We start from the raw sequence: 27,521 nt of genomic DNA, 5'->3' as shown, positions 1-27,521 counted from the left end.
ATTGAAATATGTATGTAAATATGTATAAAATATACATAGAAGTTAGCAGAACTTTCTTTTATACAATTATTGTCCTACCTGCCAGTTCTACTTATGATCTGTAACATTTCATCGCTTGATTTGCTACCATCAATCAGTGCAAAGTAAGGACATTATCATGAACATAATGCAAAATACATATGTGGTAGAGCCTACATGATTTGAATATTTGCCAAAGAGTACAGTGTTTTGTTTAGAAAGAAAGGAAAGTTAATCACACTATTTTTTCCCTGTATTGAAAGGTACAAGAGGTTTAGGCATGTATCTCATAGGTCATGTTAAGTCAGTGAACTTTGTCACTGGGATGAGACAAGATGTGTTGTTTGGTGTGTTTTGTTGTGAAGAGATCTCTTTTGATAATGGTTGGGTCCATGATCCCATCTTTGATAATGGTTGGGTCCATGATCCCATCTTTCTTTTAGATCATGTAACGATAATCAATCATTCAATCATCGTTCAATCAAATTATATCATGAATATGCTTTATCTTTTACGTGATGGACACAATACATCTTCCAGTGCCTCAACACCATACACTAGGATCCACAACATGCTCATCTATCAGGACAAAGTTTTTTAACCCCAATACATTTGTACATTTTATTGAATGACCTTTGAAAATTTGGGTACAAAAACTCATACTCTGCAACTTGAGGTCAAATTTTGCACTATGATTGTTTAATTGAGGTTATTGAACTATGTCATTGGGATGAGGCCATTGTGGTCCATAGTGATAGGGTCATGAGACAGCATGAAACAAAACAAAACCCGAAGTTCCGAAAAAAGAAATTAAAGAAAAGAAAAAGTGCAAAGACATTTTGATTTGGAATTAACGCCATATGTCTTTGGTTTTAATACTGACTTATTGTGCGATAGGTCAGTGTGATGTGGGCATCACTGTAGGGAACCACTCAGTCATATCTTGACATTTTTCTTTCTTTCAATGCTTTCATGTTTAGAAATGAAATGATGTGTGCCTCTAGCTCAGGCTCAGGTTTGGAGTTCCTTTATTTTTGTCTGATATGATCTGCAGAGACTTGTCTGAAAATGAGGCAATATAAAGATGGGTCAAAAATAGGACTATGAACTTACAGTGGCATGGGGTTGACCTACTCAGTTGCTGGAAAGCAGTGGCGGTGCCAGGAATTTTTTTCAGGGGGGGGGGGGCAAAATCAACAAATTTTGCACAAAATTACTGCAAAATGTGGGAATTTTCGTAATTTTGGGTGTTTTTTTTGGGGGGGGGATCCTGCAAAGGGGGTGGGGATCCTGCAAAGGGATCCTGCTGAAAATGTCTGCAGGATTTGATATCACAGGCCTACATTTCAGGGATATGTATAGAGTTGGGCCGATAGTCCGTCCATTATAAGATGAAACGTGACCCTATCCCCCGCCCTTTGTTGTCTTATGCACTCTGTCCAAAGACATGTTCCATCTTTCTCTATTAACAACTAAAGTATGTTCCAATTTGGAACATGACCTTTGTCCGTGCATTTTGGTGTAGGTCATGTCCTAGCTCATACTGGACAGACTATAGTGATATTATACAATCCCTGTTGGTAGACTTACATGGGAAATAAGAGAGTAGACAATTTAAGCAGTGGAATGTTTTTGAAAGAAATACAATGGTAAAATGAATGTTGTCTTTTGAGATCCTTACTGATGATGAAAAAAAGGTTCTTTACAGGTCTTTGTGGCAAACTGGCAAAAAGTTTATAAAGATTCTCTTAGTTCCTGTAAATGCTTTCTCAGTACCACATTTCAGGTGGTGAGACGTTGCCCTCAATGAAGTGAATTACATGAATGTCAATAAACCGCTTACTTAAAGAAAGTTACATTAAGACGTTATAAAAAACCGTTCTTATCAACCCGTGGAATCTATTAAATGCTACTTAAACTAGGCCACAAGTTGAATGGGTTTCTTACATCAACTGCCATAGGGCTAAACACTAGGGTTTTCTTCACAAAAAGATTATGATCTTACTGTAACTGAGCTGCTCCAACGATGCCCCATATCTGTAGGGAGAAGTTCACCATCCGCAGATGGACAACAATTGAGGGGTTTAGGGCAAGAAATCCTATCTGCAATAGCTGCCAGGTGTCATATTTTTGTGATGTGACAATATAAAATGCAGAAATTATCCAAATGTCTATGGGGCAGCTATTGCAGAGAGGTCTTTTTGGCCACTTGAATTCTTCCCTCTTAAGTAAAAATGCAGTATGTGTAAACGCAGTGAATACACACACAATGCCTAGATGTTGATCCACAAGCCTCAGCACACTTTACAGGTTGTCACTGACCACTACAGCCAAATGTCATTCCATAAACCATTAAACAACAGCTCATGGACTTGGCAGCTTAGGAGCGCACACCCCACACATTCAATACACGGCTGTTTGATGTATAGAATTGGCTTCATTATTAACTAAATGCAAACTATAGATGGCGCTATTTATCCTAAATCATATTTCCTTATTTGTAAGGGTTAGGTGATTAATACCGCCATTAAAACAGCTGGAATAGGTGAAACAAGCAACAAGGAAATTTTATAAACATATTTATCAAAAAATAAAAGGAATTATTTGTATTAAAAGCTTGAAAGGGTAATTTCCAGTAACTAAATAGCGCCACCAATTTTGTCATTAATAGATACATTTTATATCCGAAAAATACTATAAAAGTGAATAATTTTGTAAAAGAAGGGATATTAAAGTTGAGAACGATTCAAAAGCATCTGTATACATTAGCACGATATCATTTTTAGCTGTTTAAGCCTAATATTTGGTTATACATGTTTTGTTTGAAAAAACTAATAAATGACCCCATCAAACAACCGTGAATAATAAACCTTGTTTTGTAGGGGTTACAACAAGACAAGTAGCAGTAAAGTTCCTATGTCTTTATGACACAATTTTTTCATGAAAGCATATATACCAGAGTTCGAACCTGGAACCTCTCACACCGTAGTCTAACACCTTATCGATTGAGCTAACTTGACTGTTCATAGATACTGCCTTTATAATTTAGGAGATAGGTGCTTTTGAATGTATCTGCGCACTAAGTCTAAATGATGTATCTACATTGTAAATAACATAGCAGATACTACACTTTGATTTGGGAGGCAAATATTTTCAATCAGTCTGCTGCTAAAGTAAAAGGCACTATCTAATACCAATATAGCAAAGCAGATAAAGCAGGGCCATAGCAAGCGGGGCGGCCGGGGATGCCATGGCCGCCCCACTTTTTTAGAAATTTGTTATGTTTTTCTTTATATCTTTATTTCAATTTGGGCATTTATTTGTAATTTGGCCGCCCCACATTTGTGATGGCCGCCCCACATTTTTCAACCTTGCTACGGCCCTGAGATAAAGTGTTTTTACTTGGCGGATGGAACTGGTGAAAATATTTTACCCAGTGGAGTTGAACGCTTTTAGTAATTTGGAAAAATTGGATCAAATTCAAAAAAAGAGAAGATTCGTCTTGGGAAATACAGTGTACTATGGAGTCTGTTGTGAAATTTAAATGTGAAAAGCAGGTAAAAGCACTCCATATACTTAGATATTTATCTTTAGTAGCACAGAAATGTTTAACCATTTTAATTGGGTCATGTAGGGGTCAGTGCTATTGGCTAATTTGGAAATAAAATCACAAAGTAATAATATTTAAATGGAAGCCTTTAGAATATATGCAGCAATTAAAGTGTATATTGCCAGTAACTATAGGTTGATTGGAGAGCTGGGTTAGCAGGACTTGTTGACTTGTCTGTTGTTGCTGTGATGAGAAAATATGGAGTAACATTCTTTATTTCCAATATTATTAATTCAGGGATATAAGTTTCAGGCATATGCTTGATTTCAGGCATCTTCCCTGTACAAATTTTACATAATTTAGTAAATATTACATTGTTCTGAGGTAAATTTTACTTTATTATTATGTGGTTCTATACTTAGACCTACATAGGGTAAATTGGGGTAAATGGAACGCTTAAGCAATAAATCACTTTCTGTGGTCAGGAGGGTATCCATATATAATTTTTGTTTGTTTCAATAAGTAGATAATATGTTTTTACAACTTGTTTTAACAGATAAACTCCCATTTTATGGCTTTGTTTCTTGTATCGGTCCAAATACATGCATGGTCATGGTGTTCCAGTTACCCCAACAAATTGGGGTAAATGGAACAGTGGGATGGGTAATTGGAACAAGGGGCATTACTTGCAAGGAGCCTACATTCATAGCTATATTTACATTGAAAAGACATCAGAATATTTTATTTAACATATATTTTGTGACTAAACAAAAGATTAACAAAAATAATTTTGTTTTCATGTTTTTTTATAAACATGGTAAAATACCACGTAAAAATACACTTTCTCTCGGTACATAACAGAAAAAATGGTTTTCAGATGTTTAAAAAATCAATAGGAGGCCTAATCTACCATGAATTAGTTATTTGTAGTATATAATTTCATAATAATTAAACCAATAAGTAAAAAAAATATTAACATGTTATATATATTTGAAGTCAGTCAACCGTGTTCCATTTACCCCAAGTGGATCTGTTGTGGGGTAAATGGAACACCAAACTAATTAATTAGCTAATTAGCATATTAATTTGCATAATTTCATCATTAAAATCTGCTATTTTATTGTTTAAAACATTTATGTTATTGTAGATAACAAACATATTGCCAATATTGTAAGACAACTCTCAGCACAACATTCAAATATTTAGGAATCAATAACCTTAAATTAGTAATGTTCACTGAACCGTAGCACCACTTCATGGTCAGTGACAACATTTGAGATTTTCTTCCACTCAAATACCAAGTAAACCCACGCTTGGGGTATGAAACGAAAGTAGAACGTATGGCGTTGGGGTAAATGGAACACTCGGTATGATGTTGCCCAATTTGTTTCTTGATTGAGGGAATTGTATTCTCAGCGTTCCATTTACCCCACCGTTCCATTTACCCCAATTTACCCTAACGTTATGTAAATATTTCTCTGCATATATTAAATACTGGAAATTAATTTGCATGGGACCAATGAGATTTCTGATGAATTATGGGGGTACTGTCACATGTTACATGATAGAGGAATAGGACCAGAGTTAAGGCCAATGAAAGTCGATTTTGAGTTTCCCGTCACCCGCCCTCACTTCATTTTCTGACCCTCACTTGAATTCATTATTGTGATTTGCCAAAAAATACAGATAAAAACTGGTTATATTTGCAACAACAAAAATGATGAATATCCCTATATTTTTGTGGACAAATCAAAATCAAAACATACATTTATGCTGTCAACCTTGCAGACTCTTTTTAATATACTTTTGAATCTCATTTGGGCTAAACATCCATCTTCAAGTGAGTGAGCGGTGAATAACAACACATTTTACATGCGTGTTGGTCATATAATGAAAGGCAGAAAAATAACGAATAATGAAAAAGGTACCTCACTTGTTTTCAGAAATTATGTGACGGGAAACTCAAAATTGACTGTTAGGGGCCTAATGGGGCGATTTTTCTATCTCACTCACAATTTTTTTATCAATACGCCAATATGGCTTATTTGTTAGTAATAACATTAGGGAATTGCAAAATTCTACATGTTTTCCTTTAGAAAAGGACAGAATATGTGGTATTTTTGTGCTCACTTGGCCAGTTTCAAACCTGACATGCATGGTACAACAATGTCAAACTCCTCTGTATTTTCCCAGTTTCAAGCCTCCCTGTAATTAGAGACAAAATAATTCAAATCATAGTCATCATCTTTTTACCTGTACTGAACTGCCATTCTCTTTACACCCCTGTTAAATTTTTGCAGAATTTCATACAATAATGAATTCCAACAAGGCCATGTCTGATTTCCTATATTTTCAGTTTCCAAACCAGATATAATACCTATCACAACATTGTTTCTAAATTTGGACAAGCTTTTTGGTACAGCAATGACAAAATACCACAACCTTTTCTCAAGACTTGTAAGGTTTGTATATGCACCTATTGTTACTGTATTTCCACCCCTAAGGGCGCTACGATTAGCATCTTGTTCCCAGAACAAAATCAAAACAGCCACAGCTCACTTAACTATTCAAGAGTTTCGGGGTCGTGTTTTCTGTGTTAGAAAGTGCCTTTCAAAGTCAGGGTTTGGCGTGTGTGTTGGGTTGAAATTGGGGTGTTAAGTGCATCGTTGTATGTGTTTGGCGTTGAAAGAAGGTGGTTATCCGATAAGTATGGTGTTATAAGTTTACAGCAGAGTATGCTTGCTTGCATATACCTTTGTCACTTGTTTTAAGGGCAATATGAATGGGAGATGAGATAGATGGGTAAATGAAACCAAGCAGTTGGGGCCCTGTCTGTTTTAGGGCATGGAAGATAAGATAGATTGGTAAATTAACCAAGCAGTCTGGGGCCCTGCTTCACAAGAAGCCCAAGCTTTGATCTAGACTATAGCCAATGACTGGGCTAAAGGGGGCGAAGTTACAAAGTCATCAGGGTGACCTTCTCCCGGGACCTTTTACCAGAAATGAACTTTGAGCAAATGTGCTTGAAAATATGCAATTTAAATATTAAATGGTCATAAATGAGGTTAAGTTTGGGGTGAAACACTGACGCCAAAAGAATAATGCATTTTGCCAAGTTTAGTCAATTTCATCCAGTTGTTGCGAGTCATACCTGGATAACTTTTTCCTCTGTTCAGTAAGATACTGAACCCTTCTTTGATCTTCCTCCCCCCCCAAAAAAAAAAAATATTTCCCACATTCGCCTCCTCCAGCTGTACTGGTGCTACCACTGTATTATTATATCATCTTTATCTCTTCATGGTATATCCTGGTACACCATAGTGATATTATTCATATACAAATATCATTATTGTATAAAATCATCATACTTTTGAGTGAATTTTCACAATTACCAGTCAAAATAGCAAGGATAACAACTGGTATCAAAAAGTCATAATTGATTAGGAAGAAGAATGGGAAATATCTTCTTCCTCCTGAAAAGTTAAGAATTCTTTTATCTGTTCTGTAAATTCTGGTTATTGTTGTCACAATGCAATTGAATATAGCTGAAGTATTGCCATATCTGGAAGACAAAAAGGATAAACCGATTAAATATACATGTAATGGGATATTATAATCAGTACAATAAAGCCTATAAAAGTGTTATTATATTATTATCACTATTATAAAAGAAAAATCCAAATAATCATAAAGAAAGTCCTTGTAACTATTGTTTTGTGGTATTTTGTCATATTCATAAGGAAACAGAAGCCTGAATGGAGATTCCTAAAGATTTAAATAGATTTTGTTCTATTATGTGACATAAGTTGTATTGGTATGAACTCACCACTAGCTGAATGTGGGGTTATTGAACTTTTTTGCATAACATTTAATGAGCCATGTTCTGTTGAAGCTGGCTCTACATGTTACCAAACTGGTGATTTTGTAGCCCAATTTGGTGACTACAATAATAATTTTGCAATTTTATTGTTACTATAGTTTTGTATGGGCCTTATAAACTTTTTGACAATTTTGGTGACTTTTTAGTCCGCAGTTCACCTTTCCGATCCCAGCATTGACCATTTCCCACCTATTTTAGAACAAGTTTGGCTTTGTCTAAGATTCTTTGTTTCTCCCACATATCCCCTATTCATACTACCAACTTTTATGTTTTATGAATCCAAGTGAACTCTGTGATTTAGACCCTAAGCTGGATGGAAGCAGTGGAATGCTGTTGGGCAGTTTGTCAATAATAGAGGGCAGTCTTTATAAAAGTCGATTGGTATACAGTGATGGTCACTGTAGTCTATATGCAAAAAGTTATTTGTGCTATAATAATAAGTTTTAAATTGCCCAATTAATAAGTTTTAAATTGCCTAAATTGCCCAACTAATTCGACAGAAAATGAAAACAGAAATTAATACATGCTAAAAGCAGTTGTTGTAGTGTTTGTTTGCAATTTTATTTTTGTTTGTTTATTGTTATATATTTTTTTACATTGGCTAATTTTTACGAGAGGGGCGGTTTTGCATGAGATGTTATAAATTGGAACAAGGTATTCATAATAATTTTTCAATCGCTCAATTAGTTATAGTCCACAGAAAATGAAAACGGATATTATTGCAATGCTAAGAGCAATTATTTGCTGTACTGACTACTTTGTAATTTTGATTGCTTGTTTATTGTTTACATCATGGCTAATTTTTATGAAAGGGGAGTTTTCACATGAGATGGCGTAGAGAAAATGGGACAAAACTAAATTGGATGTTGTTCATGGGTTTATTTTATAGTCTACTTCACACTGGCAACTAAAGCAGAGATAAGGGGCGATGATATAAAGAATTCTATTAGAGGATGAAAGTCAGAGAAACAGGAAAATTTAAATAAAACAATAGAATTAAGGGGTACTACACCCTGTGGTAAATTGTGACTATTTTTTGCATTTTTCTCAAAAATAATAACACACTGGTAACAAAAGTTATGTATATTATTGGGGCAAGGAATCCAATTACTTCACTGAAATTTCAGTGACTCAAGACAAGTGGTTCAGTATACTGTAAAGCTATTTAATTTCGCTAGTACTTAATTTCGCTAATTGCCAATGACCACCATTTTCGTGAGTATTTCAGAAATTACTACACTGAAATTCCAGTGTAGTAATTGGATTCCTTGCCCCAATAATATACATAACTTTTGTTACCACTGTGTTATTAGTTTTGAGAAAAATGCAAAAATAGACACTAAATTTATCGGGTGTAGTACCCCTTAAGGTCTAAACAAACTATTCTTTATAGAGTATTTGTGATGTGATCTGTGAAAACCCTTCACATTGTGATATTTTCAATTTTTAAGTTTTGCAGATAAAATGCATGGAAATTTATAACTCTTTTAACTGTTTTCATTTTGTACCTGTGACATCAACATCTAAATAATAATTCATATCTGTCGTTATCTTTGTCTTCATCCTCATTTGTCTCGTCAAAACATTCAGCTGACAAAACTTTTATTTGAAAACTGCTTTAGAATACTGGAAATTCCAGTGACATGCATAGCCCAATTGCATGGAAAACATGGCATATAGCAACTCTGCTCAGGATATAACTTTTGTGTTTATTTGTACAAGTATCAGAGGTTAAGAGTTGGCTAAAAGCAAAATACAAACATAAGGTCAAGTTTGGTATCACTATAATTATTAGTCAATGTTAGTTGTGTGCAGACGGTTGTAGAACTCCCGAGGATCGGCGTGCTGGAGAATTGTGATTCCTAAGTCAATCTCCGAGTGTGTGTCCACACAACTTGATCCTCAAGTTTTGCAATGCCTGTTGACATCAACTCTAGAATTGCAACTGGAAGCTTACTGTGACCTATCTACAGGGGCGGCGCCAGGGTATTTTGATAGGGGGCAAAACAATTTAGGAAATTTGTCATGCGGCGCGACAGCGCCTTCCGTCGCGCTTGCGCGACGCGGGGTGGTGTCTGAGGGGGGATGTGCCCCCCTCAGAATTTGGAAAATTTTCAAAATGAAAGCACAAATGAAGCCATTTGATGCACCATTTTCACCCCTTTTAGGGTTATTTATTTATTTTCTAACCGCATATTTTCATGGATTTCATTCACGGGCCCGACTTTCAGCCCGCTGGTTTTAGGCAAATCCAGCACCTTTTGGCAACAGAATAAGTTCATGGTACAAATGTGCGAGAAGTGAAATATGGTGGAAACATAAAATATAGTCGCGCGAAGCGTGAAAAAATTGGCACTTTTTAGTCTAAAATGGCCAAATATGAGGTTACTTTAGTCAGAAACCAGGAGCGTTGGAAGGTGCCCCCTATGATCACTAAAAGCCGAAAAGGTCCACTTTGCGAGCGTAGTGAGCGAAAAAAAATGCTTTTTCAGTCAGAAAAGGACAAAATTGCCCATTCAGCGAGTGTAGCGAGCAAAATTAGGTTCTTTATGCTTTCTTGGTCAAAATTTTAGGAAAAGGTCCAAAACAGGGCCATCATTTCAACCCCAATAAATCCTGGCTACGCCCTGGCCGGCCGTAATGAAGCCAATTGCTTATATTTACGTATATTGGTGCATAATGTTTACACTATTTCTGATACAATGTGATGAAACCCCGTAAAAGTTGTGTAATATCGGACTGAAAGTAAACTTATTTAAAATGATTAATTGCTGCATGACACAGACTTGCATGTGTTGCCCCCGGGTGTTGCCGCGCCAGGAAAATGACCGGCGTAGCCAGGATTTTTCCAAAGTTGTTGGGAGAAAGGGCAAGCGATGCCATGAGACTTTTATGGAGGAAAATTTGCCAAAAATGGGCCCAAACTATAAAAATCAATAACTTTAAAACCGCGTGAGGTCAGCATTCCACAAGGGCAAGATCCGAAGGGGGAATTTCCTCCTTTTAACCATGGCCAGGGAGGGAATTTCTCCTTTCTTCTTCTCCTCCTCTCTTTCTCTCCCTCCCTTTCTCTCTCCTTCTTCTCTTTCTCTTTTCCTTTCGTTTACCTCTTTTTGAAAATTATAGGGGGCAATTGCCCCCTTGCCCCCCTGTGGCGCCGCCCCTGCCTATCTACTGATCTAGTGGCACCCAGAATTGAGCTGTATTAAATAGGCCTATGAGTAAATACAAGGTCATAGCCAGTGATCGAATTCAGGAAAAATTAATGGTTGTCCCACGGACAACCAGGTTACAATTTCTGGTTGTCTGTCTAAGTTTTTGGTTGTCCGTACTTTTTTACTATTAATAATATTAATAGTGCAAACTTGGATATCAGTGTAGGCCTATATAGGTACGTGGTTATACTTATGTGATATGTTAATGTTCTACCCACCTTGGTTTGGGGCGGACATTTTAAAAATGAATTTAGAAGAGCAGCAACGACATCACTTGCATTACATTCCAGATGTTAAATCTACATCATATGCAAAATTTGAGGAAATTCGCACGAGTCCGTTTTATTTTAGGGCCATTTATCTATAACTGGTCTTTATATGTAGCCCTATGGAGAGAGTGCCCGTTGAGGGCGCTTATAACCCCATTTTAGGAACAAAATGTGATTTAAAAAAAAACGGACTTGTACAAATTTTCTAAAATTTTCAGAGTATGTAGTATGAACATGTAGAAATATAATCAAGTAGTTGCCCTACCTGCTCTTCTCCGAAGAAATAAAAAGTCCTATACCTCAATGATAATGAAACCTAGCTCATCTGCGGCATCTCCGGCAGGGGTACCTGCCGGAGATGCCGCAGATGAGCAACACAAGCCACAGACAAGAGATACACTTTATATCACATTCGACAATAACATAGTTTATATTTTATGTCACGCTTTCCATTTAATTAATACTGGTGTGCTTTTGAAAATCACGTTTATTTTATTCAAAAATAGTTTCACATTTTAAATATTACCATCGGCTAAAAGATACACGTACAAGGGTGAGTTTTGGCTACAGATTTATGGTTGTCCGGCGGACAACCAAATCAGTATTTTTGGTTGTCCGGCGACTTTTTTAGTTGTCCCGGGCGAACGGACAACCAAAATTTCGAACGCTGGTCATAGCCTCATAGGTTATGCTCAGCATTCGAGAATCGCAAATCGCTCACATGGCAGTAGCACTTTCGAGGAAATAGGGAAATCCCTAAATTTCCGGGTGATAAATTTGGGTGCAAACTGAAGAGATTGGAATCCTTGAGAGCATTCACGCAGCAGATTTTTCGAGAACCCTTAAAAATCTTTCCATGTGGACATACCTATGACTGAAATGAGTGAGAAATTGTTGGTTGCATAAAGGGAATGGATATGGAGTATTTACAGTATATGAGTGGAGTTTGATATCACAAATATTCACAATAATACGTTGCTAAATGGACTGAGAAATTGATATGTCTCTATGGGGAAAAGCTATGCATTTCCAGTATTCAAGGTATTGTCGGGAAATGCTGTTTCTTGAGGTTATACTTACAGGCTTTATGTTCAGTGGTGGGGTAGAAGTGTTCAGGACTATATGGTATGTTATAAAGAGAAATATTGCATTTGATGCTTTTGTATAAATACTTGCTAGACCATTCCTATAGTTGGCACTTTCCTGTCGTTGATGGGGTGGACATCAATATTACGCTCTACTTAACCTCACTTTTATTATTTTATAATCATGTGATAACCTTCTTGTCCTCTCTTTCGTTATTTAATAAAACATGATATCAATGTTCACCCACCAACAGAAGGAAAGTGCCACTTATAGGAATGGTCTAAAAAAGGCAGAATGAAATAGATGTGATCATCTCCTTCTTCCGGCTCCTCCTCCTCCTCTTTCTCCTCTTGATTTTCTTCTTCTCCCTCTTCCTCCTGTTCTTCCTCTTCCTTCACATCCTCCCATTCCTCTCATCTCCACCTTGATATTACAATAAATTAATTTATGGGTGTTAAAGAACACAAACTATAAAACAAAATCTAGTTTATGAATATGCACAATTCCTTCTTTTAAGAAGGAATTGCTTTTAAGAAGGAAATGTTTTCATAGACATTTAAAAATGTCTATGGAAACATTTCGCCTGTACGTCATGGCCAAATTAAAAACTTCATTGAAGCACACACATTTTGGATGTATCTGTGATTGAAGTGTATAAATGCAGAAAATGAAAATCTCGGTTCACCACATTTCATTTACCACCTTCTCAATCAAATCCTACAAAAATCCACCGCTCCTTAAAAACCACAACTTTTACCACTCAACCTTGAATCAACATCACAACCTTCTCTCTCATGCCCTCATTAAACATGCATGCATCTTTGGTATCCATCTTCAATTTCTAGTCAAGTCTTCAAGATTTAATGGCAGTGTTGATGGAATATAGTAGCAAGTCACTCAGAGTGGCTAAGTGCCTTATTCCCAGGAGAGTGCTTTAAAATGATAGATGGTGTGGAAAGCATACTTAGTTCAGCTGTCTTGATGTGGGGAGGATGGCACAGAAAGATGCAAGGATGACAAGATCATTAACGCTTAAAGATTTGGTTTCATTGAAAATTGTCAGGAATTTTTGCACAACTGTGCTGGGGAATTTATAGGAAATTTCATATCATGGGGTAAATTGTTAAATATTATCACACATGGTTTGATCAAACAAACTTTGTCGGATGGTGGGAGAATCAATTATCACTTTTTTTTTCTTCTTTTAATTTAATATGGGGGGAATTTGATACTTCTTTTAGTAGCCATATCCAGATTTGTAACAATCATGAGACTCAGAGACTATACCTTTTGACTCAACTTGGATTTCAATTTCCCCCATAGCCTAGATATTTATGCAGCAAGTCAAGAAATGGCTAGAAATGACTCAACTCATTACTACTCATATCTGGCTGTATCCAGGGGGTGGGACGTATTCAGGAAATATGCTGTTCAAATTATATGACCCAACAGGAAAATTATCCCATTTTTGATTTGATTTGATATGATTTTTGTTTTATTTTCTCAAATTTAAATATACCCCATTCCCCGGGCCCCCTCCCCCATTCAAAGTTGCATGTTGTTTATTTTACCATGACCCCAGAGACACCCAACAGTGATTGGTGAGGAAGGGGAGGGCTGTAGTATGAAAGGGTTGGCATTGTCTTTCACATGCTTTACTTTGAATAATTGATTGCTTGTATTCTATTACCTGTTATAGTTTTATATCACAAAATGACATGTTGAAGTTGTAGCAACATCCGGGAGCAACATTCACTAAAGCTACCGCACATTTTCCAAATGTTTTGTACCATTTGAGCTTTGTCTCCCCTGTGTCATGTGACATCTTATAGAGAACGGACTATAGCTGACTGCGCACCAAAGAAAGTAAAATTGTAGAATGTCAAATATAACGGAAATAATTATAATTTAAAGCAGTCCTACTTTTACACAAGTGTTCCAACTTCTTTCATCCATAATTATATGTTACATTGCTTTACTGCAACCATTGTGATTGAAAGGCTCTACTAACTTGATACAAATACAGTCAATTGAAATTAGTTATGCTGCCCTCAATACTCAAGTTAGAATCACCAAGTTTGAAAAGATTATAGTGCCCTCTCTTGAAATTGTTTATTACTATTTTGTGCATGTGGTCATATTCCATCAGCTATTCCATCATATCAGGGACGACTGCATTCTTTGTATGGAGGAATCAATCAAGGCTGTAGCCAATGTTAAAAAATGTAGGGCAGATATCAAAATGTGGAGCGATCCAAACAAATGAAATATGCCCAAAAAAAGAATAAAGCAGCAACAGGATTGAATAAATGGCTCGAGACGCAATCTTTTAGTTGAACCCAAGTGATTGGGGCCGGGGAATAAGTTCTGGGAGTATCAGCCCCCTAAAAAATAGTTGTTTTGCTCTTTTTATGATGAAAAAATCATTTCAATTTTTTTTTGTGCCGGGCGGCCAGTGGCTGTCCACCGTAGCTACAACCCTGAGCTGTAAAGAAACACATAAAAAATTTTTCAAAAACTGGGGCGACCATGGCCACCCTGATTGCTACAGCTCTGGAGGAATTGGAGAAGTAGGGGGAAGCATGGATTGATGATCATAGACTCATAGTGCAGCCTTCAGAGACCTGTTTTAAACAATAATTGACATGATAATTTCTCAATTAGTTATAAGCTGAAACATTGTGAAAGGAACATGTCAGATGTGTAAGAATTGACACTGAAAATTAAAAGGTGACAATTTACCCCCTTCCTTCATCATGACTATAATATATCATCTCCAATGATAAGGAATAACTTAATTATTTAAACATGTGAAAGAAAATGGATGAAAGTGTCACCAGATGTGACAAATTTGACAGGGAAGGTGACAATAATTATCCCCTTTTCCATACTTTTTATGCAGGTCAATATCTAGTGATTCTACCCTCTCCCGGCCACCTTGACAACATTGCCTTATATAGTGTTGGGTATAGATCAATATACTGTTTTGTATCCCCCTCTTTCTTATATGTGTCCTTTTTAACACTTTCTGAACCTCCCCAAACCAATAACAATTACTAATACACATTTTGGTAATTGTGCTTAATCTTTGTTAAAGACTCCCAATCCATACTAGTAGTATTAATCATGTAGGTCTTCAGAACCAGTTCAAAATTGTACTAGGTTTGTGCCCCGGTTCCGGCTGAATTGAAACTATGATTGTTTATATCTGTGATTTAGAGAATAAATGATAGGATTTTGTCTTTTGCCTATCCAATATCGTGTCATAATGGATGGGCTGGCCAATATTTTGAGTAGTGGATGCCGGCGCAGCGCCCTGACTAATATCACTATTAACTATTGTGCGACATATTTATACACCAGAAAACCAATCAAATTACGTGCATTCTTTACAAGACGCACCCATTGAATAAGAATGGTGAATAAAGACCACCCTTTTTTCAATTTCACGAACAAGTGGTGTGAAAATTACTCCTTTTTATTGTTTTTCATGAATCGGGTCATGAATCATGTTTCTTTATCTGAAAATACCCCCTAATTTCGCGAAAATTCCGATGAGCATGAGTACCTGTGGGTACCAGAGTGCCGTAATCGGGCCTATGCTATACTCCGACACAGCCTGTACATGTTAGCTGCATATGATTTGTAATCGTTCAACCAGGCAGTGGCACAGAGTAGGGTAAGGTCAAATAATCCTGGCTGTGCCACCGCAAAGATGCAAGAATTGGGGGGTCTTAGGTACTGGTCAATAAGTGAATGAATCATATATAAAATGGCTCTTGTGTTGTGGTAAAAAAGATATTGCCATAAGATCTTCTTTGAACATTATTGCAACTAGCTTAAATCTGTATGAGCTTACAATGTGGTTATAGGCATGTTCAGATGGTAATAACATTTCATGAGGATTGGTGTGCTTGAGAAATGCGATTCTTAAGTCAATCACTGGCTACGTATCCACACAACTCCATTGAAGACAGGAATCCAAGAGTTTTGTGATGCCTGATGATATCAGCTTTGGAATTACAACTGGAAGCTTATTGTGAACCAAATTGAACAAATAGAATTAAACCAAGGTTAAGCTTAGCACTTGAAAATTGCAAAATGGCTTGTTCACATGGAAAGAAAATCGCAAAACCCCCCCCTAAATTTCTTGGGGATAAATTTGGGGACAAACTTAGGGATTCGAATCCTCAAAACAGTCACACGGCAAAGTTTTTGCTCAAGAACTGTATTTCTTTCAAAGTCCTTGGTGTGAATATGCCTTATGTTATGTAACTCGGCCCATCTAGGGATACATTTATGTTTGATTATTCTGTTTTACTTGTTTGAAAATTGGGTTATCTTTTGTAGTCAGGATAATGGGCAATCAGAAAAACATAGTTTAAATAAATGCTCTAAATATTGCAAGAATAACTTCATTAAATATGTATAATGATACCTTAAACTCTGTAGACATTTCATTCATCCGGTAACAAAAGAAACCTTTTGGGGGTTTTGTAAATTCTAATCTCAACCATTGTGATAACACCTGATAATTGTACACCACAAAATGAGCAATTTATGTTAAGTATCTTCTTATTTACTTATTGATTAATGGTGTAAAGAAGTAAGTGAATGGGTTCACTTATGTTAAACCAATCAATCAGAGAGATGTTCAATTCACTGTCCTTTTGCAATAACAGTGTGTTGACAAATGAAAATGATCAATTTGATGGACTATTTTTGGCTTGAATAGGGTATCCTGGAAGATAGCTATAGCATTTATTTTTTATTTGCTGTCTACAGAAGATAGCTACAAGGGTTTTGTTATTTTTATGTAGTTTTACAGACTCCAAGATTTTACCAGTTCTGTCGCTGTAATGGGATCACAATCTCACAGAATGACTAGGAATCTCATATTTTTAGGTATAAAGTGGATGATTGATACCATTTGTGAGGTTTTCAAACATACTGGGAGAAGGCTCACTATATAATAGTAGCCTGAAATGGCCTATAAATGGGCCAAAACTTAGCCAGACAGCCCTCCCTGGGCAGTGCACAAGGCATTCAGGGCCTGTGTTAATTGTACAAATGTTGTGGATTTGATCATGTGGATGATAATCATGAGAAGGTTATAGGCCTACCTCAAATAGTGTCTGAATGGAATTATTGAGTTGTCTGCAGAAGATAGCTGAACAAGAAAATTGTGCTGTCTACTGAAGATAGCAATTTACACAACTATCCTAATTTCTCATGCAATTTTATCCCAACATGTTCCTTTAACAGCAAATATGGCCATATATGATGAAGAGCCATGTGGGCAAGATTTTCTTCACCCCCAATCCCAGACTTCCTGTCCCAGCTACCCTGCAACTGACCTGACCGAACACTTTTAAGGCAAACCCGGTGCACCCCAACCTGCAAGGTTTTTTTTCTAGACTGGACCAGACCATCTCTTTTTGTCAGTACCCCTGTATTGTGAATCTATGAACTTCGAACACAAAGCATCAAATTCAGATCCCACTCGCTAATTGTTGCAACCTTGCGATAATTACATAGGAAAGCACAAAATTGGTGTAGTTCATTATTTAATGTAAGGCGATAAGTGTTTTAAATGGATAAACATTCGCAAAATTCCAGGCATGCATTTTCTGAAATGTTACATTGATTTTTTTCTTGCTTTAAATTATTTCCCCAGCCCGAATAATAAGTGGCCCAACCTGACACAGTCCCAACCATATTTTCCATAACTGGACTTGTAAATATTTAAAAGATGGATCCCGACTCGGTTTTAGTCCGTTCCAGTCCAGTCCGCGGAAATTCAGGGTTTCAGAGTGCCCCGCATGTAATAATATGATGTAGGCTTATGTCTGATTTTTTAATATCTTACACCTGTTTCCAATCAAAAGGAACACACAAATAGGCTTTTATATATTACCTTTAAGATCCCAATCCTGTTAAGCAAGTTCAACTGAAAAGATAAAATCTACCATGCACTCTGATCTATAATCTTATTCCAAGTAAAAAAGATGAAGGAAGGCAACGGTACTATTGTACAGATCAACTAATAATATTGAAACCAGGTTGCACGCATGCTTTGCTATAATCTATATCGTCAATTGCATTTTGATTATTTGATGAACTATGTGTACCCGCATTATTTACACAATGATGATCAATCTCAAAGTTTACTAAGTCACCGGACGGGCATTATTTACTAATGGTATTCCACTATAATCATTATGCAACCCTCCCATCTGATCAATACACACCCCTATCACAAAATGGACTGGTCCTTTAGGAGGCTTTATGCAGTGCAAAAGTTCAGTCCAGTCTATAAACGGTTCCAGGGCAGAGGAAATTTAGTCTATAGATTTCCATTGTGAGGGACATGTTTTTAAACCAGGGAAGAATTGGTGCTGAAAAGGCCTGTAGGGTTCCTGATTGAAGTGTATAAGCAGGACTTAAAACCAGTGCTGTGTTATATTGTCCAAAAACATCAGACTCTTGACTTGTAGTAAAAATTGACACATTTTGACTTTGGTGCCATGGAATATATGCAAGCTCTGTGCTGGTTTTGGACCATGCTGCCACTAGTACCAGGATAATAAGCCAAGGAATATATTATAAATTTTGCTGTGTGGAAACTTTTTTGTTGTGATTTTGGATTGGACCAACTGCATGGCCGTGAAGGCATCTTCGTCATCGATGATGAAGGAATCTGTTGTTGTGGATGTTGGGGAGAAGAAATCGGCACCCTACTACATCCACATCTGGGTGGTGGTGTTCTCTCTTGCTTGTCTCATATTCTCTATTGTGGTGTTGATTAAATGTAGGTTATCATATCAGTACTAGGCATGTTTGTACTTATTTATGCAAATTGTCTCAAGATGGAATACAGTGGGGAGAGTCACAGAGTGTAGTACTATTGACCCTTTGTGTACCCTTAGCAAGAGTCTACCTGCAAAATGTGTTATTTTTGTGTGCATATGTATCTTGTGCACATGCTTTAATTAATACTAAGTTAATATGTGATGTGTGATCAAGATAATTGAGTCTTTTGTCACTAATATTGATTTTGAGATACAGTCAATAATAGTATTCAGTTTCCTTTGTATTTTATTGTTCTGAGCAATGCTAAAATGACCATATCTGTGGAACCCTAAGTCCAATTGTGATGGAGTTTTCATTGACATGAAGGTCTATAAACTACATAAAATGAAATTGAAAACAGAATTTTTGAATTTACTTGATCAATGACGCATTTTGCTTGATCGCATCACAATATATAAAATCATTTCCAGGCTTTGTCAGAAATTTATAATTGTGCTGAGCAAAGTCTGGAAAAATATTCTTCATTTCAGGGAAGATACTTAAAATGTTCACAAGTTGGCCTATGCTGTGGCCAAGATTACCACAAAAACTTGCATATTTCTTTAACTGAGAAGCATAAAATTTCTCCCAAATGCAATAACATCCCTATTATTTCTCTTGGCCTGTATGCAACACTTGCTCAAACTGTACACATTTTTGTCCTCAACATATTCATTATAAAAGCTCTTGACTAATTTTGTAGACAAATGTAGGCTAATATATGGCGCACATGGAAGTCACATTGCCAGCAATCTTTATGCGCTGTTGTTACAGTTAATCAAAAATACGCCTATCGGTATCATGACACAATGTTACAGATTACGTCTCCTACATTACGATGATCAAAAGTATTGAGTTTCATAATTTGTGCAAGACAGGACTTCGGTTCTTAAGCTTTGTAAAGGTCAGTTAAAAATTAGGCCTGGAAGAAAATTGATTTCTGATTGCAAGGAACAGCAGCCGGATGAATGACCAGTGATTTTTTTGTGTATGTCAATTTGTTTGCCTGTTTGTTTGCTGACAAATCATAAAATGTAAGCACAATTATGTGTTTATTCGCTTATTTTCAGCATCATCTTGATTATTCATTCAAATTAGTCATTATAGTCACAACTATAATTTGATACTGACTATGAAGTTATGTAATCTTACTTTCTATGCCTATGCTTTGGTTTATAAAGAGTAATGACTTGTAATGCCCGTTCAAATCTAGCATAGATCTCATGGTCCACTTTTATGCTTTCATATTTACAAAGCTATTTGGGTTCATAGTAACCCTGGTTTGAATCCAGTCTTGATACACATCATCTACGCTTTCATGTATTAATACAACTATTTTGGTTTATAGTACTCCTGGTTGAATCCAGCCCTGATATGCAGCATCTCACCATGTTCTATGCCTTTCTTGATAAAAAAAGAAGGTCCAAAATGTCCCTCTCTTCCAGGCCTCTATTTGTGTAAATATGACTATTTTGGCTTTTATAGTGCCCCTGGTTCGAATCCAGCCCCAATACACACCATCTCACAATGTTCTATGATTTTCTTGATAAAAAACATATCCAAAATGTCCCTCTCTACACACTTAAAACTACGGGGTCAAAAAAAATGACCCAAACGGGGTCATTTTTGACCCCAGCATAGTTATCAACTAAACACCATACCACTAACGGGGTCATTTTGACCCCATTGGTCGGGGTCATTGCAATGACTACGTATTTGGGTCAAATAGTAACCCCATTGGGGTCAAAATATTACCACATTTCGGGGTCAAATGTAATGACCCCTTCAAAAGGGTTGCCTTATTGGGTTACTTAATGACCTCATTTCGGGGTCAAATGAAATGACCCATTTGAAAGGGTTGTTTTATAGGGTTACTCAATAACCACATTTAGGGGTTGTTTGGATTTTTTTAGTAGGCCTATGGTCATGCTGGTCCCACCAGGACATAAGTGTGTTTCTGCACAGAGAAAGCATTACATAAACAGCAAACTGCAAAATGCATCTGTGTATCACACTCACACACAGTCAGTCATCGCCTATGACAGTTCACGTATTATAAGCTTACATGATATAAGCTTATAACAACTGCAGCCAAGACACCAGCCACGACAGCATGAAATTGGAATGAATCTGCGTGCATAGACAAGGGTCTATGCATCCTTGCAGTCTCACTTTTCAACTAACTTTTCATATTCCATCATGCAGACAAGCACACACGACAATCCGCTGAGCTGCACAATCAGAACAAATATGGCGCTGATGTGACCACGTGAGCCGATACACACCGTGTGTGCAAATAGTACCGAAATGCAAGTCATTATAAAGTTGACAAATTGGGTAACTTCGGTCAAAAAATTAGTTTTATTTATTAATCAACAAACATTAATTGCAGCTCATGTTTAAACTCATTTATGAATTGAGATTTTCAAAGCGGAAGATTGAAACTGATATCAATGCGCTGACGGTATCGGCAAAATGACCACTAAGTTTTTGACCACGTTCGTCGTGGCTAAAATGACCTCGTGAATGTGGTCAAATTAAAACAGTACAACCCCCTTGAAGGGTCAAAACAACCCCAAACGTGGTCAATTCAAAATGACCACGGAAAATATAACCCCGTAGTTTTTAGTGTGTACTACTTCCAAATTTAATGTGTTTTCCTTCATAACACATTGATAAGATAGGATAAGCATGTCCATACAGGTACTATAGGAAGATGCAATTGACTCCCAACCATGCTCATAGTCAAGACACAGTTCTATAACCCCAATATGTTTGTACATCCATTAAATGACCTATAAATGTATTGGGAACAAAAACTCATACCCCACAACTTCAGGTCAAATTTTGAGTTAAGATTGTTAGATGGAGGTCAATGAACGATGCGACGGTATGAGGTCGTTTGAGCTCACAGTGATGGAATGGATAACATGTGTTAGAACATTACTATTGTGATTATTTTACCTGCTGTACCTCTGTCTCAGATATGAATAATTAATTTGTAGTTTCAGTCGGTATCATCATGAAAGAAGGGTCTATTGTTTGTGCTGTGATGCTCAATTTATATTCATGATGAGAGATGATATATAAATTGTCAGTTGCTCCAAATGCTCTTCTGTGCTCAAGCACATTAATGTGACCAGTCACAAGGGTAGGCTTTGCAAGAAGCAAAAATCAAATGTGAGATAATATTTCCATTGAAGTCGATTTCAATGGCATTCAGATTTTATAAATACTAGTAAGTCATGATTTTGATCTTTCCCTAGGGAAATCCTTTTTGGAGGGCTGAGCTTTCGAAACTCCAGCGAGGGCCATCTTCAGAGCCAAATCAAGTCATGATTTTGTTTTATGTTCTTTTTCATGCATTGTGTCATGATTTTTGTTCTATGTTCTTGTTCATGCATTATTTCATCCATATCGTGAAAAGCAGTTCACCGCAAAGCCCCCTCCACTCATTTGATGTGACTGTCATACACATTATGTTCTACAATGTATCTTTGAATTTATGTATTAATATGGTTTTTTTTTCCTTTTTTTTTTTTTGATATACCATATATTTCAAGGGAACCTGTCACAGAGGGTAAGTATATATTTTTTTTTTTAAATCAACAACAAGTCAGGATTTGTTTACAAAAATTAACATACATATTGTTAAAATTGTAGAGAGCATCAATGAAAAAATAAAAATAACTGCATACATAAAATAAGGAAAAGAAAGGTTGCATACAGTCTCAAAATGGTTAGTTCTGGTACACACAATCATGTCTTTATAAAAACATCCTGGTAGTGAAAGGTTGAGGTTCAATGTCCAATTGATGCAATACAATTTTATAGCAAAGACAATTTTTGCGAAGACCAAGTTAAGCAAAAGATGGTGCTTGGTTAATTATATTGAAGGTCAAGGTCAAGTAACTTTAAATTGATATGTAAAGTGTACATATCATTTTGGGACACCCTGTATATTAGTATAAAGTTAAATGTTGAGGGCTTGGTGCATCACTGTCCATCTCCATTTTGACACAACATTTTGCGAAAATTACATTTAAAGAATGGGCCTTTGGACATAAGGCTTTGTTTCACTGGTCTGTTACTTTATTAGGGTTAAAATGTAATCACAGGAAAGCCGGTTATTTTTGCACCAAAATGTCATTTTTGTTTTTAAAAAAATGGATACTAGACAGTGTTGTTCTGAGCCTTCAATGTAATATTTTAGATAACTTGATTTATTTGGGGCTGTCCAATAAGTATGTGTATCCAAGGTGGTGGATTCTCAAAATGGTATGGCTGCCAAAACTTGCTCCCCTTTTTTACTGTGCTACAAATCTTTGCTCCTTCACCCGGGGGGTACACATAATTATTTCCCCACCCCTTAATGGTGGACAAAATGAAGTGGCACAAAGTTGACATCACATATTACATCATGAAATGCACTCTACAACATATTCCAATGCCTCAGGTGTAACAATGAATGATTAATGCCAAGAAGTCAAAGAGCACCGCTTTAAGAAATTGATCTGAGCTATATATATCTAAAAGGCATCATCCAAGTCTTTACTGATGAGCTCTGGGTTTAGATCTGTGGGCTATTCACATTGTAGATTTTAATCCAGATCTAATTTGGTCCACCAGAATTCAGATCATTTCTGCAAAAAAAAGGAAGTGCGCAGTGTGTGTAGTCTGTGTACGAATCGTAGTTTGCTCAGGGCATGTGCATCAATCGCCCACCACATTTCATATAGTACAAATTCACAAGAAAGCCATTGAACCACTAGTGTAGCGATTCGTTCAAGCATATCGATACACCAGTCCCTAGCCTTTGTTGATAAACAATGATGTCAAGTGGTCTATTGGTCTAGTAAAAGCTCAAAATCGCCAAAAGCAGGGTAGTTCAAAATCGTTTCCTCCTGCATCTAAAATCGGACCTCTTTCCATATCCCTGTCCCGTCATATCCGGATGGCATCCCTTGAGTTTAAAATTACGACTTTTGCAGCACACAATCTTATCAATTCAGTTGTCAAAACAAGAACAGGTTTTAGTGTAGGACGGGTTACATAACTGCGGACTTTCCTTATTTGAAGTGTTTTATATTGTTCTGTGTGTGACAAGACTAACAAACCCAAAATATGATAGCTTTCTCAGAGCTACATGACATGTCTCTCTTCTCCTCTTTAAATTCTTCTGGAAATCTATACCAATCTGGATTCATTGCAGTTGTGTAAGTCATGTACAATGAGATTCCTGGTAGAAGCAGCAGAATTGCTTGCTTGACAGATAGGCTCATGCCCTTTCTTCTTTCATCTCATCTATCTAGGTAAAGTTCATATGCCAGCCTATGTCACTAGAGTACAATCGTGACTAAATCATCTAGTGTCACATACTAAATTCATGTTAAAAAGATGAGAAAAAACTGCCATATGTTGTGATACTAAAGGTGGGTGAGCAAAGAATGTGTAAATATCGCATTTGGATTGGTATCACTAGGATCCACAACATGCTCATCTATCAGGGGTGCAGTTCTTTAACCCCAATACATTTGTACATTCATTGAATGACCTTTGAAAATTTGTGTACAAAAACTCACACTCTGCAATTTGAGGTCAAATTTTGCACTATGATTGTTTAATTGAGGTTAGAGAACTATGTCATTAGGATGAGGTCATTGTGGTCCATAGTGTATGTAAGAGCAACATTTTTGAGAGCAATGAAATATCATCAATCTTGAGATACATCCTTTACAAATTAGATGTTTAATGCTCTGCGTGCTTGCCATGCGCTTCAACGGAAAAAGTTCAAGTTTTGAAATATTTTCTCAAAATATCAATAGCTATCTTAAGAACTACTGAACCAATACTAGGCTTGTTTGTACTCATTTTAATGCATTTTTCATGCTGATTCCAAATATGGTCATGAAAATTTACATTTCTGAAATTTTTGAATTTTGAATTTTTTTTTTAAACATGTCGTCTGCAGTCGACAGTTTAACTCCCTCCACGCGGGTGTCAAGTCGACACGCGCGTGGAGGGAGTTAAAGAAGGATGCCTGGGTCAGGTTTTTTGTGGAACACAGTATACAGACAAGATGCCTGGAGGATGAGTCAATAGTTAATGGTTTCCATACTACCTACTTGATACCAGACCTGTCTCTTATAATTTCCGTTTCAAAACCTACATTATAGTTTTAAAGTCCGTCAAGACATTTGAACATAGTTATTTCTTGTTGCTGCTCTTTACTTGTCAATTTGAGACAGAAATGATATTTGCAAATTAAGCGAAATTGGTCAGATGTCCGAAGGTGTCCATTCGTCGATTATTTGTAAGACTAACAAAAGCTGCCAAATTCTGCAACCTTGACCTATTACCGGTAATCATCAAATTCAATAAAAATGATTAGAAATGAGTGATGTTTCTCCTCATTTTTCAAGACATTTGAACATACTTATTTCTTGTTGCTGCTCTTACTTAAAATCAATTTGAGACAGAAATGATATTTGTAAATTGAGCAAACTTGGTCAGATGTCCGAAAGTGTCCATTCGTGGTTTATAACAATAGCTGTCAAATTCTGCAACCTTGACCTATTACCGGTAATCATCAAATTCAATAAAAATGATTAGAAATGAGTGATGTTTCTTTTCATTTTTTCATATCCTGTAAAACACTAGTATCTTTTCTTTCCTGTAAACGATTAGAATGCAGCTGCCCAACTTAACTGATGAACTATTTTTTTATGTTTCAATGAACTGATGAACTATTTTTATGGTTGAACCTTATTGTCATAAAATTAATTGGGACCTGTCAAATTAATATAAGCTTCCGTCTTAAATGTCCGATTTGTAACTGATGCGCATACAGCTTGATTGTATTTTATTGGACTCAATCGCATAGCACCTGTGATGAGGATGATATATTGAAATTAATTACCCCATCGTTTAAGTTGTACTACTGAACTAAAAATATGTAGACCATCTTGGATGGGTATGCATGCCCCTGACATTCTAAAAGTTCAAGTCTATTTCAGGATAGTTTTACTTAGCTTACTATGTGACAGAGATGTATCGTTCGAGTCCGGACTCGGACTCGAGTCCGGACTCGAGTCCACTTTTTGTTGGACTCGGACTTGGCTCGGACTCGGCACCCCTGGACTTGGACTCGAGTCCGGACTCGGACACAAAAGGACTCGGACTTGGCTCGGACTCGGATACAAATGGACTCGGCTCGGCTCGGACTCGGACAAGCTGGACTCGGGTACAAGTCTGCTATGTGTATAGTGTAGCATATTACAACTTACACATAAATATGTTTAGATGCCCATATCATATTAGCAGTCGCAGTGAGAGCGACGTAAAAATTGTTACTGGTCATTGTAGCATTCAGGCATGACTAGCGACTTGCGCTAAAAGTCACATTGAAGTTATGTGGACTGGTAGGGATTTGACATAGAGGCATGCAACTTCTGATCATGGAAGTCGTACGTCCATCTTTTGATCGATATATTGACAGTTTGCTTTCCAATCAAAGGATGGATGTAGACACAAAAAACATTGCAAAAATGCTACGCTCATGCGACTGCTTTTTACTATTAAATTGTTAACATCATTATATAGGTACACGGGGATGAGCAAGTTTTTAAAAGTTTGCCTTACATATTGTATCCTGAAAATAGGCAATAATCAGATATAAGATTGATAATTGATTTTGCTTGTTAAGTTACTTAATTATTTCACTTTATCACATCTAGGTACAACAGATATCATGTGATAACATTTAGATACCTTTGATATTTTCTCTATGTGTGTCAGACAGACTGGAGACATAGATATTACCATACTGTTACAATAAGCTGTTGTCATTACAATAGGCTTATGTTTAACATTATTTAAGGTAGTACATTGTCTAAGAAACTTTTTAAGTGACACAGGCTGGTATAATATACTTGAGCTCTTTGACTTTGTTTTCCTAACAGCCACTGCGAAAATAAGGGACCGTTCACAAACACTTGTAAGGGGGGCCTGATGCAAAAAGGGGGGCCCTGAAAAATTTTGACCCTCCTAAGGGGGCCCTGAAAAAAATGGCCACAAATTTTTCTGGGAAAATTGAGTTTATGCTTTTCTATGGGGTTGACCGATAATTTTCAAAAAAAAAAGGGGGGCCCTGAAATTTTCGAGGTCTGTAAAGGGGGGGCCCGAAAAAATTTTGCGATAAAATTTTTTTGCATCAGGCCCCCTCCTTACAAGTGTTTGTGAACGGTCCCTAACAACACATGAATATATTACCTTTGTGTATTGTTCAATGTATCGAAGCTTAGAATTGTGAATTTAAAAACAATTGAAACAGTAGGCCCTACATAATTGGCAAAGTCAGGCCCGTACACAGGATTTTTTTTGGGGTGGTGCTGATTTTGAAAAAGTGGACCTTATTCCCAGGGGGTGGGCAATTTTGGACCTTTTTTGACCAAAAACACTCGCAAATTGTAATATTTTGGGACTTTTTTTAGACTTTTGCAAATTTGGAACTTTCAAACTTTCCACACACAAATTACATTCAAATTAATAGGAGGGCTTTGTCCTCTGAAACCTGCATTTAGATTAAAATCCATAATGCACAAATTTGAAGGAAAAATGGACATTAAACACCACATATTGATATCTTTTCA

The 27,521-nt window shown here is 36.6% G+C and overlaps 1 protein-coding gene across 1 annotated transcript in view; it reads left to right on the top strand.

Annotated features, from left to right (window-relative positions):
- LOC140157844 (agrin-like) overlaps positions 1 to 27,521 on the top strand; it is a 338,313-nt gene that overhangs the window by 212,639 nt on the left and 98,153 nt on the right. Inside the window, 1 exon segment of the mRNA XM_072181092.1 lies at positions 22,415 to 22,450. Coding sequence (XP_072037193.1) covers positions 22,415 to 22,450 — 36 coding nt within the window.

Source organism: Amphiura filiformis, chromosome 7 (assembly GCF_039555335.1).
Source record: "Amphiura filiformis chromosome 7, Afil_fr2py, whole genome shotgun sequence".
NCBI lineage: Eukaryota > Metazoa > Echinodermata > Ophiuroidea > Amphilepidida > Amphiuridae > Amphiura > Amphiura filiformis.
The sequence above is the reverse complement of the archived record's forward strand: the minus strand, read 5'-3'. Positions and strand labels throughout refer to the sequence as shown.